The sequence below is a fragment of the Vombatus ursinus genome, unplaced genomic scaffold (genome assembly GCF_900497805.2).
Source record: "Vombatus ursinus unplaced genomic scaffold, bare-nosed wombat genome assembly UNPS02007344.1, whole genome shotgun sequence".
Classification (NCBI taxonomy): domain Eukaryota; kingdom Metazoa; phylum Chordata; class Mammalia; order Diprotodontia; family Vombatidae; genus Vombatus; species Vombatus ursinus.
Window position 1 is genome coordinate 4,817,738 of NW_020947122.1, and position 15,563 is coordinate 4,833,300.

At 40.9% G+C, this 15,563-nt stretch overlaps 1 protein-coding gene across 1 annotated transcript in view; it reads left to right on the forward strand.

Moving 5' to 3' along the window:
- Positions 1–15,563, forward strand: part of PIWIL4 (piwi like RNA-mediated gene silencing 4) — a 75,856-nt gene that overhangs the window by 49,505 nt on the left and 10,788 nt on the right. Inside the window, exons 12-16 of the mRNA XM_027849403.1 lie at positions 1,641–1,752; positions 4,600–4,784; positions 8,344–8,416; positions 9,858–10,058; positions 12,455–12,558. Coding sequence (XP_027705204.1) covers positions 1,641–1,752; positions 4,600–4,784; positions 8,344–8,416; positions 9,858–10,058; positions 12,455–12,558 — 675 coding nt within the window. The remainder of the gene's footprint in view (positions 1–1,640; positions 1,753–4,599; positions 4,785–8,343; positions 8,417–9,857; positions 10,059–12,454; positions 12,559–15,563) is intronic.

Consider the following 15,563-nt stretch of genomic DNA (forward strand, 5'->3'; position numbering starts at 1 on the left):
CCTCAATTCCTTTGTTTGGCATCCTTGAACTCAACTACAGAATCCTGTTAGGGACAGATTGAGTATAACCTGTAAGTCCAAACTAGGAACATACCATTGACTCTTCAGTTTGGCTTCTGGTCCTCCCTTAAAGTATAAATACCCTTACCCCAAAATGAGAATGGCTTGCATTCTCCTGAATCAACCCTCCTCATGCCCTGAAAAGCCTCCCTGGCCTCTCTACTTGGGGATGGATTTTTCACCCTGAGTTCAAATCCTGCATATGACACTTACTACATCCGTGCCTCTGGGCAAATCATTTAACCTTCCTGGGCCTTAGCTTCTTTATCTATAAAATTAGGGGGTTGGTCTGTGTGATGTCTGAGTTCCCTTCGGCTAGATCTGTGATCCTGTGATCTTCCTGTCCACCTGGGGTCATGTGCTTGGCCTCTTGTCTGTTCTCCATCTACTTCCCCTGGCCCCCTGGTAATTGGCTTTAGATACTTGGTCCGTCCTTACACACAACATTGTGGAGTCAGTCCTCCTGATTAATTTCCATGGTGCTCTTTACTTACATCACTTGTCTTAGTTAGTGTCATGAACAATGACCCTCACACACATAATGCCTTGGATGCTTGGCATGTGAAATAAAACGATTTTTTGTTTGTTTTGTTTTGTTTTTATAAACTTTTTTTTTTTACTTTTTTTGATGAGGCAATTGGGGTTAAGTGACTTACCCAAGGTCACACAGCTAGTAAGTATCAAGAGTCTAAAGTTGGATTTGTACTCAGATCCTCCTGACTCCAAGGCTGTAAAACATTTTATTAACTCAGGTCATTGGATATCATAGAAAGACCAGTGTGATAATCACTAAAGACTGAAAGGGAACAGTGTCTAGGGAGAGCCAGAACCACAGTTGTGGCTTTCGGGCCCCTCTCTATCTCTCTTTATCCTCCTGAGTGTCACCAGTCTGAGTTCCTGGTGATTATTTCATCAACTCAGAGATTTCTGTGCACACTTGCCTTCCCAATGAAAAACCCTCACTGGATGCAGTTTTGTTTTATTCAGTCACCTTCTGACTACATATATTTATTAGACTTCATTCCAAATCAGCACGATTAGATAATCCCACCAGAACTTTTCCTTGTCCACTGGAGCCAGCTAGGTTCAACCTACTGTATATAATAATAAATAGCATTTACGTAATGCTTTAAGGTTTGCAAAGTGTTTTACTAATATTACTACATGTATCTTCACAACAACCCTGGGAGGAGGGTGTTTTTATTATGTCCACTTTACAGATAAGGAGACTGAGGCAGACAGAGGCTGAGTGATTTGCCCAGGGTCACATAATAAGTATCTGAAGCCAGATTTGGAATCAGCTCTTCCTGACTCCAGGTCCTGTGTTCTATGGCCAGCAGCGCCACATAGCTGCCTATATTTGGAGTTTTGTTTATTTGCTATATTCTTAATAGAACAGTTTGGAATTGGTGTAGTGGATGTAGAAGGGATCAATGAAATGATAAAAAAAATGAGCAGCCATCTGAGAAATCCAGAAAAAATAAGGAGGGAGAGTTTACCGTCAGTTTTTTTCCCACTGTTTTTTTTTTCTCTGAAGATGAATGCATTCATAATTTCATGTTAAATTTTCTTCTCCATAGAAACACGGAGGCTCGTTTTGAACTAGAGACCTGGGGACTACAGTTTGGATGCCAGGTGTCTCTGACAGGCCGCGTAGTTCCTTCAGAGAAAATACTAATGCAGGACAGTATAGTGAGTGTTGTCATTTTATTTTCATTTGGAAAGAGGTATTTTCATGCCTGTAAGTATGAACAGTTAGAGTGACTGATGGATCACTTCCTATTTAATTATTCTGCCCTCTTAACTCTGTAACCCCAAAGTCTTCCTCGATCTCTCTTCTGTCAGAGCATCCTTTATTTTCCCTCTTCTCATTTTCCCTGATTTCCTTCAGGTCCCCTCTAAAATTTCACCTTCTACATAGAAGCCTTTCCTGATCCTCTGTGATGCTAATGCTTTCTCTCTAAGATTGTCTCTGATTTATCTTGTTTGTATATAGGTATTTGTATGTTTTCTCCTGCATTAGACTATAAGCTTCTGGAGAGCAAGGGCTATTTTTTTGTCTTTCTTTGTATCCCCAGGACTTAGCACAGTGACTGGCACATAGTAGGTGTTTCGTAAATGCTAATTGACTTGTTTGGAAGGACACAAGCATTATTGAACTCCTACTATGTGCTAGGCATTGCACTGACTGTTAACTCAATTGATCCTCACAACAATGCTGGGAAATAGGTGCTATTATCCCCATTTTATAATTGAGGAAACTGAGGCAAACAGGTTAAGTGACTTGCTTATGACCAGACAGCTAGTAAAAGTCAGAAACCATATTTGAACTCAAGTCTTCCTGAATCCAGCTCCCACATTCTATCCACTGTGCCATCTGCCTACCTCTGAGGAAATTACTTAATTACTCACTGTGCTGAGTGGAAGATTGTAGATGCTGTTGTGTTAAAGTGTTGTACTCTGAGACTTGTTAGAAAATGTTATTTCTAGCCACTGTTTAAATATAGGCTCATAGAAAGGTCCTGGGTAAGTCACAACCCTGCCTCCTATCAATTGGCTTTGGATCCAGACCTCAAATGAAGGGGTTGGACTTCATCTGTCAAGCTCTAAATCTGTGTGTGTTCTAAGGAACTAGAGAATTAGGAGGTTATCTTAGAGATCGTCTGTCCAATGCCCTTGTTTTATAAATGAAAAAACTAAGGCCTAGAAAGGTGAATTTATTTGCATAAAATTAAGCACCTCGTTAGTAGCAAAGCTGGTATTAGACACCAGACCTCCTTACTCCCAGTTCATTGTAATTAAAGCAGATTCTCTTGATACCATTGGGAACTTATGTGCCTGAGGCATATAAGTAATTATAAGATCACTGTGCTAGAATGTATAGAAAGTAGTCAGGCAATGGATTCAAGTCCCATCTTTACCACTTTCAAACTGGGGGCTTGTAGGTAAGCCATTTACCTCTCCTGGCCTCAGTTTCCTCATATATCAAATGGAGATAGTAATTCCTATAATTACCTACTTTATAGAATTGTTGTGAATAAAACGATAAAGCCTTATATTGTTGTGAGACGCAGCATGGTCTGGTGTTTAGAATGCTGGGCTTGGAATAAGGAAGCCTTGGGTTCAAATTGCACTTGATACTAAGTAGCTGTATGACCTTAGGCTAGTCATTGGAACTCTGATACCTCAAGTATCTCCCCAGAATCATGGGTCTGGTGATGGAAAGGGACTTTAAACACTATCTTGTCTAATTCACTTATTTTACAGCTAAGGAAACTGAGGTCCAGAGAGGTTATGTAACTTGTGCAAGGTCACATAGGTGGTAAGTGGTAGAGTCAGGATTTGAACTCAGGTTCCCTAGACTCCTAGTTGTTTGCTCTTTCCCCTGTACCACACTGCCTCTTTATCAACTTAGACTGTTTGTGATCTGGGTTGGTGGATGGAGTTCTCACAATGAAAATTTCTCCTTGCTAACAAAGTCCCAGATCCTTGCAGCTCTTGCATATTATGATACATATGGCACTTTATTTAATGATAATAAATTATCCTATAAAAATGTTTTATTTTTAGCATTAATTTTTTAAAATGTTGAGTTCCAAATTCTCTCTCCCTCCAGTCCCAGCTGCATCCATTGAAAAGACAAATAATATGATACTGATTTTACATGTGAAGTCATACAACACATTCCTATATTAACCATGTTGCAGAAAAAAGGCAAGAAAAATAAAGAAAATTTAAAAAGTATGCTTCAATCTACATTCAGAGTTCATCAGTTTTCTCTCTGGAGGTAGATAGCATTTTTTTTTAACTTAGCATTTTTCATATCATGAGTGCTTTGGAATTGTCTTGAATCATTTTGTCAATCAGAGTAGCTGAATCTTTCACAGTTGATCAGTTGATAATAGATTATAAAGATGAAGGTTGCACAACAGTGATCCCATAGTTTTGATCATTTCTTTTTTATTTTTAAGCTTCTGAAGGAAAGTCAGTTGGGGCTGCCTCAGGAGGTAAAAGTTTGTGCGCTGAAGGTCTTTAAGCGGAGGCAGAATGACCTCTTGTCAGTGTTTTCATGAAAGAGATTCTTGTTCATCACTGAGTTGAACTGGATGACCCCTGAGCTCCCTTCCACACTCTGTAATTCCATGAAATCATTTCATTCCACTAGACCTAAGTTTCTGTATCAGTAAAACGAAACAAAGGGGTTAGAATAGATGGTCTCCAAAGTCCCTTCCACATTGGCCATGAGTTGAATTAGACAACTCTGAGGTCACTTCCAATCCCATAATTCCATGAAGTCAATTCTCCCTCTAGACCTGGGTTTCCATATTGGTAAAATAAAGGGGTTAGAATAAAGGATCTCTAAGATCTCTTCTACATTAGTCATTCTCTGGGTTTCCGTAGCAGTCATTATTGGCATGAGCGAACTCTGCTGAACATTTCTGCTTAGACCAGAATCCCATTGGATTGCTCAGTATGTGACTTTGATATGACTGCCTTCTGAATGGAATCACTTAATCCTGATGTTGTCCTCTTTCTCAGTGTCAGCCCATGTCTGCTGCTGATTGGTCGAGGGACATGCAGCATTGCAAGATATTAGGAGCTCAGCCCTTGAATAACTGGCTAATTGTGTGTAGCCACAGAAATGAAGATGCAGCTGAGAGCCTCCTGAGTTGCTTGAGAAGAGTGAGCGGGCCAATAGGATTTCTCGTTGGGAAGCCCAAAATGTGAGACTATTTGGAGAACTAGTTTATGGTCTTTTTTTTTTTCTTTAAATTCAGACATAACTTGAAGCATGAGTAAAAAGACTTCTTTGTCAGAAGATATTACCTAATGTAAACAGAGAGTCCAAGAGAGAGGAATTTTACAACAAGTAGCATTTAGAAAAAGTTTCTTTTATGGCGTGTGCCAGGTTATAACATTTCTAGAAAGGCGTGTTTTCATACGGTCCCTAAAAAAGGTGTTTGAAACATTTTAAATATTTTTGTAAACTTCTCAGATCAGTTGTTTTTGAAACTTAGCAGTAATAAAAGAATAATTAAACAAAGAGGCTACTTTGAGCATATAATATTGAGTTTAAATTTAATTTAAAAGGAAAAGAGAATTTCTAGCCCAAACCCTTACATAATAAAAAAAGGTACTAGAATCAGGAGACTTAGTTTTGAAGCCTGGCCCTGCTACTTTGTATTTGTGTCGCCCTGATCAAATCACTTCTCCTCTGGACTTCTGTTTTCCCATCTAAAACAAAGGGTTTGAACTTGGGTGGTTTCTAAAATCCCTTCCAGTTCTAAATCTACTAACCAATAATTCTCCTCTTGTAGTGTAGATAGTTTCCTAATACTCATTGGAGTTGTTTTCTTTCTTTGTAAAAATAGGTACGTGCTTTGCACTTTACTGACATTTGATGTGCTTATGAAGAGAAGCAAGCACTGTGAGATTCTTTATTTAATATTCTTTGTCTCCCCTCTCCCACCTTCCTTACCTACTTCTGCCCTGGTGAAAATAATATGTTTTCATAGGCGGAATGGGGTGAATATATGACTATAAAATCTTAGACCTAAGAAGAGCCCTCAAACATCGTAAGACCATAGGACTTAGAGCTGGAAAGGACCTTAGGGCATTTTGTTCAACCTGTAACCAAATAGGAATTTCTCCTACAACACTCTTTACAAGTGTCTGGCTGTCCAGGTTCTACTTGAATACCAGCAGTGATGGGGAACTCAAGGCAGCTCATTTCATTTGGGAGAACCTCCAGTTGTCAGGAAGTTTTCTCTTAGCTGGCTAAAATCTGCTTTTTTGTTGCTTCTACTCATTGCTCTGAACAGAACAAGCTGAATTCTTTTTTGTCATGATAGTTCTCCAGAAATGTGAAGACAAGTATCATGGCTGACCTAAGTTTCCTCTTCTCTAGTTTAATCATCTCCAGTTTCTTAAACTGGCCCTCCTCTAGCATGATTTGAAGTCCTGTACCCATCTCATACTTCATTGTGTCATTGTTTTTCCTAAAATGTCACGTCAGAACTGAGAAATATTCCCCGTGTGGTTTCACCAGGGCAGAACACTCTGGAACTACCGCAATGTGGTAGTTTCATTTTATGCCTTTATAATCAAAGAACAACAGAATTAAAAGGAACCTTAGAGATTATCTGTTGCAATCTTCTCATTTTGGAGATGATTAAAAGGGCTTGTAGAGGAAAAGTGACTTCCCCTTGGTAACTATTACTGGAGGAACTGGGATCAGAAACCACATCTTTTAATGCCCTGGTTATGTCACTCTTTGCTCATGCCGTAACTGTTTCTATCTTTCCCATCTTTCAGTCTAGCCAGTGTACTGTAGAGCCATTTTAGCAGAGTAAACCATACTCAAAACTCAAAATTAAACTTAGTTAATAATGAATCTTGGTACAACAGAGCAAGGCTTCTTAATAATCTCAGATGATCCCAAAGCCTCATTTTAGCTAATCGTTTAAAACTTTTTTGCAATAGAGTTTCTTTCTTGAGATGTTAACAAATTGCCTGGGTTGAGCACCATTTTCTCTTATCTCCCTTTCCTTATTCTGTAGGAAAATAGAGTAATGAAAGGAACAGATTCAGGCGTACAGAACAGAGTGCATAGGGTCCACAAATTGGAGAATAAGTCCATGAAAAGTTAAGAAAAATAGATAGTGGAGCCTTTTCTTGCTTATAGGTTTTATTGCTTACGGCTGGCTCCTCCTCCTTTTTGATTGAAATAAATCATCTCCTTTTAAAAAGACTAGGGTGATGATTTTCAGGTAGAGGCTAAATCTACATGCATGTCATGGAATTGGATGTGACAAAAAAATTAAAATCTTACAGTGGCCACGGATCACGCTCACCTGCCACAAGAAATCAGGAGGTACTAGTCCTGCCACCTGGAGGCTTATTCTTAAAAGGCTCCTCAGATTTAAAATGACTCAATTATACAAGTATATAGACATGACCAACTAATGCAGAAAACTAAAGTAAGATCCTTGATTTTGAGCTGGAGCGGACCTGAGAGGTCATCTAGTCCATTTGCCTCATCTTACATGTGAAGAAACCGAGCCCCAAAGAGGTGTAAGTGATTTGACAACAGTCACGCAAGTATTAAGCGGCAGAGTCAGGATTCAGATCAAGGTCCTTCGCTCTGGAATACAGCACACCTTCCCCTGGTCTTCTTCCCAAGCTCCTTGGGGTGCAGGAGTAATGTTTTATGTATTAGTCCCCTATGGCACTGAGCTTAGTGAGTGGCACATAGTCATGGTGATGTTCAGTAAATGCTTTGGTCGATTGATTGATTTGATTAAACTGAAGGGGAGAGTTGAGACAACTACCCAGAGGAGGCACTTATTAAAAAAAAAACAAAACAACAACTGCTCTCATGGTAAAAGAAGAGATCCTTTGACTGGTATTAAATGAAATGGTGGATATGAGTTAGATTTTAATTAACTTCATTCAGAAATTTGTCTGCCTAGATACAATGGGAGGGAACATTTTCCAGATTTTTCCCCTAGATTTTTCCCATATTTCTCCCCTGATTTTGCCGGAGTCTTTGCTTCAGGCCATTGATGTGATAATGCCTGTGATTCGAAAGTTCTATCCCAACTTCGTTTTAAAGTTGCAAAATAATAACAACAATGGGCAGCTAGGTGGCACAGTAGAGAGAGTGCCAGGCCTGGAGCCAAGAAGACTCATCTTCTCGAGTTCAAATTTGGCCTCAAATATTTACTAGCTATGTGACCCTGGGCTAGTCACTTAATCCTGTTTGCCTCAGTTTCCTCATCTGTAAATTGAGCTGGAGAAAGAAATGGCAAATCACTCCAGTATCTTTGCTAAAAAAAACCCCAAGTGGGGTCATGGAGAGTCAGAAACGACTGAAACAACCAAACAACAACAACAACAACAACAAAATAACAATAATAAAAATCCTTAAAACCACAGACATTCTGCTTCCTGAGAATCACAGAATCTCCAGGTTGGCAGGGGTTTCCAAGGCCTTCCAGGTCAATCTCCATCTGACCAAGTCCCCTTGACACTCTCCCTGACAAGTCACTAAATTAAAAATTTAATTGAAAACATGATTTTTGAACATATTAAGCTAGTCTAGTAGTGAAAGTACCCACGTTGTACACTTGGGAGTTTTAATTTGCTTCAAGTAAAATTTTTTTTCACTAAACATTTTTACTTTTTAGGAATATCCATGTGTAGTATTTTTAATGCTATATGATGAACCACTGTGTGAAGTATAGAAAACTATAGATCTTAAATATTCATTTTTTTATGTAGCATAAAAGTACAAGAAAACACAGCAGCATTTATACGGGCTATACAACAACATGTAAATCCTGATATACAATTGGTATGTAAAGGCTGATTTTTTTAATTATTTATTGTCTTTTATATTTCTTATATTTTCTTACTATCTCCACATCATGTCTGAAAGAGAGAATTTCAACATACATATTCATTCCTATCCATACCTATGTCTGTTGTCACTGATCATCCTGTAACTCCAGGTACTCTGAACAGCACAGTGGACAAGCTGGAAGCTACGGCGTAGGTTGTAGTCCTAAATATCAATGCCAGTTGGATCCTCCAGCCATCATTTTAATTGTTCTTTCCTTTTGTTTTTTAAACTTATGTTTAGATATTGGCATTAGGATGCAGAATATTCCATATTTTGTCTTTTAAGAACATTACTACTTGATGGAGATTAGTGGATTTGGAGGTACTGGGTGAGGTTTGGCAGTGCAGTCATTTCATTTCACCAAAGCTAGGGGTGGGTGGAGAAAAGAGGAAAGGAGATGAGTCAGATGACCAGGAGCGACCAGGAAGGTGTACTTCCACATGGCGTAGGCTTGCTCCAAAGTAGGGGATGGGCATTAAAAGTACCAAGCAGACAAATATCATTCTTCTCACTTTCTACCTGCTTCTCCTTCCTCCACCCATCACCCACTTCAAGTATTGGTAGATGATAAGACCTGAGTCCAAATATGGCCTCAGAAACTTACTAGCTGTGTGACCTTGGGCTTGTCACTTGACCCTGTTGTCCTCACTTTCCTCGTCTGAAAATGAACTGAAGAAGGAAATGGCAAACCATTCTAGTATCTTTACCTCGAAAACCCCAAATGGGGTCACAAAGAGTTGGTCACTATTGAAACGACTCAACAACAACAACAGATAGAAGCAAGGGATGTCACAGCTGGAAGGGTACCTTAAAGAATATCTCGTCCAACCCCTTAATTTGCATAGGGAAGAAACTGAGGCCCAGAGAGGGAAATTGACATGCCCACGGAGTCATAGTTAGTGACCAAGCTGGGACTTGAACCATGGTCAGCGTTCTTTTTAATGCTGTACCTCACTGCCTGATTTTTTTTTGTGTCTATGATATAAAAAGGTTATTATTATAATAGCTAGCATTTATATAGCTCTTTAAAGTTTGCATTTTACAAATACTATCAAAATGAGTGTAATGCAGAAGATGGCACTATCCTTACTTAGAGCAGGAGTTCCTAACCTGGGGTTTGCGAACTTGTTTTAAAAAATATTTTGATGACTGTTTCAGTTTAATTGGTTTCCTTTGTATCTTACGTACTTCAAAACATTATTCTGAGAAGGGCTCTATAGGCATCACCAGATTGCCGTGGGGTCAGTGACTGAAACAAAAAATGGTCAGGCACCTCTGGTTCCATATTAAGAATGTGTCGTCGTTGTGGGACTAAGACTACAGCGGGTAGAAGAAAATGACCCTTTGAAGCATAAATAATCGTCTGACTCTGCTTCCTGTTGCTTCTGTTTAGGTGATGTGTGTCCTTCCTTCAAATCGGAAGGACTGCTATGATTCAATTAAAAGGTTTTTGAGCCTGGACCATCCAGTTCCAAGCCAGTGTGTTCTGGCTCGAACCCTGAGCCGGCAAGGAATGATGATGAGCATTGCCACGAAGATTGCAATGCAGGTGGTCTGCAAGCTTGGAGGAGAGTTGTGGGCAGTAGAGATACCGGTGAGGGATCTGCTTATGGTACTTTCTTTGAGGCTGGGTAGGAGAAAGTCCCCCATCATCTCAGAAATCATTTGGCTCTTTTATAAAGCTCAGTCCGAAAGTCAGTCATACAGCTTTGTGAGGTGCCCAACATTGTTCTCAATTCAACTTAGTAGTCTTAGGGAGTTGGCCCAGGCATTAAGAGGTTAAATCATTTGCCCAGGGTCATACAGCTAGTATGTGTCAGAGGGAGGACTTGAACCCAGGTCTTCCTGATTCTGAAGTCAGCTGTCTCACAGGAGGTAGAGGAGCAGTATGGGAAGTCCCTGGAAATTGGTACGACAGCGACTGCCAGGGATGGCAGTAGGGGCTCCTTTTTGACAGCTGCCTTTAGTTCAGGGGCAAGGAAAGAATCACGGTGGGGGATCTTTAGCCGCTGGTCAATCCTAGGGTGGCAAAGTGGATAGTGTACTGGGCTTGGAGATGGGCCTAGGTGTGAATCCCACTTCTGACGCCAACTGGATGACCCTGAACAAGTCACTTGTCCTCGGAATTTATCTACTAAATCACAGAAAGGTTGTTATCTGCTTTGGGAAGTTCATGTGTTGGTGAAATCCCAGATTCTTCGTATATGTGTGAATGCCACTCAAAGGAAACATATCCTGGGTCCTCTCTCTCTCTTTCTTTCTCTTTCTTCTTCCCACTTCCTTTTCCCTTCCTCCTTCCTCTCTGTCTCTCTCTCTCCCTCTCCCGTTCTCTCCCTCCTTCTCTCTCCCCTTTCCCTCTCTCTGTCTTTCTGTTTCTGTCTCTCTCCCTTTTCCCTTTCTGTCCCTCCCTCCTTCTCGCCCACCCTCCCTTTCCCTTTTCTTTCTCTTTCTGCTTCTCTCCCTTTTCCCTTTCCCTCCTTCCCCCCTGTCCTTCACTCTCTGTCTCCATTTTCCTCTTTTGCCCCCCTCTTTCTCTTTCTTACATCCTCAGCTTTCGTGGATTTAACTATTATCTCTATGCAGATCTGACTCCTAGAGCAATAGATCCAGCCCTAGCCCACATTAACACCTGTGTATCAGGCATTTCAAACTAGATGTATCAGACATCTAAGCATCTCAGCCTGGACTCATTACCTTCCCCCCAAAGTGATCCGTCTTCCAGAGGACACCAGCATTTCCCCGGTTATGCAGGTTTGCTACCTTACCTGGCCTACTCTGCTTCATCCCTCATATCCAGTCAGCTGCTAAATCTTGCTGTGTCCACCCCATAACATGACTACTTCTTCTATTCACATATCTACTGCCTTAGTCATTAGGCATCACCTGGCCTTTTTTTTTTTTTAAGGCAACTGGGGTTAAGTGACTTGCCCAGGGTCACACAGCTAGTAAGTGTCCAGTGTTTGGTCTGAGGCCGGATTTGAACTCAGGGCCTCCTGACTTCAAGGCCGATGCTCTACCCACTGCGCCACCTAGCTGCCACCTGGACTTTTTCAGTAACTTCCTATTTGGTCTCCCTTACTCAACTCTCCCCCCCATTGCATTCCATCTTCAACACAGCACCAAAGTGATTTTTCTTATATCTTAGTCTAACAGTGTTACTTCCCTATTCAGTCAACTCCAGGGGCTCCCTATTGCCCCTAAATATGAACTCCTCTATTTGGCTAGGAAACCTGGCCCTAACTTACCTGTATGGCCTCATTCTATATGACTCCCCTTCCCTCATGCTGTCGTCTAGCCATTTTGGCCTTCTTGCAGTTATTTTTACATTGCACCCCATCCTCATTGTCTGTGCCTTTGTCCTGGCCATCCCTCCATGCCTGGAATGCTGTCCCTCCTTATTTCCACCTTATCAAATGTCTTACTTGATTCAAGCATGAGCATGAAACCGTCCTTGATCCCCACAACTGCTAGTGCCCTCCATCCCTAAATTAGTTTGTATTTATTCTGTATATACTTGTATCACTCAACAAACATTTCTTAAACAGGTACTGTATGGGGACTAGATGCTAGGGATACAAGTATAAAGCACAAAACCATCGCTGCTCTCATGGAGCTTACATTCTAATGTATATGTTGTCTCCTGTGACTGAATATAAGCTCCTTGAGGGCTGAGACTTTTAAATTTTGTCTTTGCATCTCTAGTATCTACCACAATGCCTAGTGCTTAATAAATGTTTATTAGTTGGTTGATTGATAGATACTTTGAATCCCTTCCTTATTACCCTTTAGGCCCATTGTTGTTTTTCTGCTTAGATCTTTTCTGTTTCTCAGTGAACAATAAATTTGACTCTGATATCCCCAACACCTTTATTTCCTCCCATCACTTATTGGTTGGAAAAATTATTTTCCATAAACTAAATCCTGTTTGAGAGAATTGCCCTCAGATACGCTTTGCCACGTTATTGAATTGTGAAAAATGGAATTTCACAGCTGAAGTCGCTCATGGTGGTTGGAATTGATGTCGGCCGAGAGGCACGCACCGGGGGACGCTCAGTAGTCGGGTTTGTAGCCAGCAGCAATTCCAGAATTACCAGGTACATTTTCAATTACACTCTGCCGAATACTCACTCAATTACTTTCAAGCTCTTATTTGTGGGAGAATAAATACCTTTTAAACAGTGTTTTAAAGTTTAACTGCTTTAAGCCATACTATTAAGACATAGTTCTGAGTCTCTTCATCTACCTGTTGAAATTCTTCCCTTTTCCCTCTCTTCCCCCATTATGGGTTCACCTCTTCACTGAAATCCACCTGCCCTCCCAGCTTGAAGGGATTGCTTTCTCCTCGGATTTCTTTTTTTTTTTTTTTTTTCTGTCAGGCAATTGGGGTTAAGTGACTTGCGCAGGGTCACACAGCTAGTAAGTGTCAAGCGTCTGTTCTGAGACCGGATTTGAACTCAGGTCCTCCTTACTCCAGGACTGGTGCTCTATCCACTGCGCCACCTTCCTGCCCCTCTCCTCAGATTTCTTATCTAACCTGGCGTGTACCTTCCCCTTATCTTTATTATCTGATTTGTTTGATAGTTATTTCAGAGACAGGGTAACATAGTAGATAGACGACTAGCCAGCCTCAGAGTCCCCAAGACTCACATTCAAGTACACTGCCTCTAACAGCATACTGGCTTGGTGACCCTGGGTGAGTCAAGATCTTTTGAATCCTGGCTTCAAGTCCAGCTCTTTATCCATCGTGCTAAATCGAGTGGCTTTTCCTCAGTACTTATCCTCCTCAACCTCACTGTAGCCTTTGATCCTATTGATTACTCTTTACTCTTTGATTCTCTTTCTAGTCTTTTTTTTTTTCAATTGGAGGCAACTGGGGTTAAGTGACTTGCCCAGAGTCATATAGCTGGTGTCTGAGGTTGGATTTGAACTCAGGTCCTCCTGACTCCAGGTCCGGTGCTGTATCCACTGAGCCACCTAGCTGCCCTCTCCTTTTCTTATACCTTACTCCCTGACACATAGCTTTTGATATAGGGACACTGGCCTCCTTGATGGTCCACAAAAAGACACTGCATCTCTGGGCTCCGGGCATTTTCTTGGGCAGTCCTCCATGCTTGGAATATTCTACCTTCTCATCTCCACTTACTGACTTCCCTAGCTTCCCTATGTTCTATAGGAAGCCTTTCCCAACCCCTCATAGTTCTAATGCATTCCTTCTCTTAATAATTTCCTATTTGTCCTATACATAAATTGCTCACATATATTTGTTTGCTTGTTGTCTCTGCCATTAGATTGTGAATTCCTGGAGGGCAAGGACTCTTTTTTGGTATCCCCAGCATTTAGCACAGTGCTTGGCACATAGTTGTTGTTCAGTCCTATCTGACTCTCCATGACCTCATTTGGGGTTTTCTTGTCAAAAATACTGGAGTCATTTGCCATTTCCCTCTCCAGCTTATTTTGCAGGTGAGGAAACTGAGGCAAACATGGTCAAGTGACTTGATAGTAAGTGTCTGAGGCAGGATTTGAACTCAGGAAGATGAGTCTTCCTGACTCCAGGCCCAAAACTTTATCCACTCTGCTACCTACCTGCCCTGGCATGTACTAGGCATTTAATAAATGTTTATTGATTGACTGTGCCGCCTTCCTTTAAAATGGAACTTTTGAACTTAACGATCTCTAAGGTACCCTCTAGCCCTGATTCTGTACGTAAAGTACAATTTTTAATTTATGTCACTGAAGAGGAATTTATTTGTATTTTATGATTAGAAGTCTGAGTTTTACTATCAACTTGTACACTTCCTTTTAATAGTCTAATTTCAAAGTGCTAATGAATAAGTGCACAATTTCTGCCATCCCTGACTGTGATTATAAAGGAACTGATGTCTGCTCCACTAAAGCCCTCCTATAGCTCCTTACCATGGTAGATCCAGGCTGGGTCCCTTTCATTAATTTGGAATGTTTTATAAATGAAAGATTATTATGATCAAGGAAAGAAAAACCATTTTAAAAAGGACAACGAAAAAACAAAGAGGCTGGCCCAGCTTTGGGGTTTTGCACCATGGTGCTTCCTGACAGGAAAGAACATTGCATTCAGAGTCAGAAGAGCTTGGCTCAAGGCTTGCCGTCTTGTCATTCACTAGCCCTTTTACCATGGGCTAGTCACTCAGCCTCTCTTAGTCTCAGTTTCCTTATCTGGAAAATGGGGATAATAATACTTATACTGTGGCCCCCATAGTTTTTGTGAGGGGTATAATTTGTAACTGTAAAGCACTAGATAAATATAAACCACTTTTATTATTCCTTCATAAACGTCTTCTCTGGGGCAGTCTGGAGGTCGCCCTACATTCTCCAAGGCTATGCCAGCACAGCATAAGGTCAGGCATGTCCTGTCCTTCTGGAAAGTTTGGACTTGGATACTAGCAGTACTCTAGAAGAATGTCGGTGAGCCTAATCTAGGGACACAGAGCATAGCCAAGCACCCAGAGGCTCATCACCGGCAGTTTAGACGCTAGATGATGAACTCTTTGGCCTTAATGACTCATGAAACAGATGAAAATGATTATGTCCTTCTCTGTTTCTTCATTGATGCTTTTTATCCTTGACTATACTGCCCACTTCTTCATCCTACATCCTCTATTCTTCTTCCTCCATGTTTGTTCCGAGAAGTCTCACTGAATTAGAGTTGGAAGGAAGCTTAGAGACCACCTGGCTCAACTTGTAACCAAATAAGAATTGCAGCAAGTGTTCTTAACCTGGTGATTTTCGTACCCGCCTCTTCCCCCTTTAATTCCCTTGAGCATCGAGCCTGGATCATCCCATTGGATTCCATGTATCTAGCATAGTGCCTTGCACAAAGTAGCTACTCAGCACATGTCTTATAGAAGATGGATGGTTTATAAGATGAGTGTAGTCCTGAACTAGCTGTGAGAAAATTCTGCTATCATTAAGAACTCTGGGCTGTGTTGCTCAATTGAATACATCACTTCTCTAGACATGAAATTCTTGCAAGGCCTCCTTATAGGGTCCTCTGGATAGTTCACCTCCTTCATTGTCAATAAATCTTGTGTCTGAGGCTTCTGGGATGCTCTGAGAATTGATGATC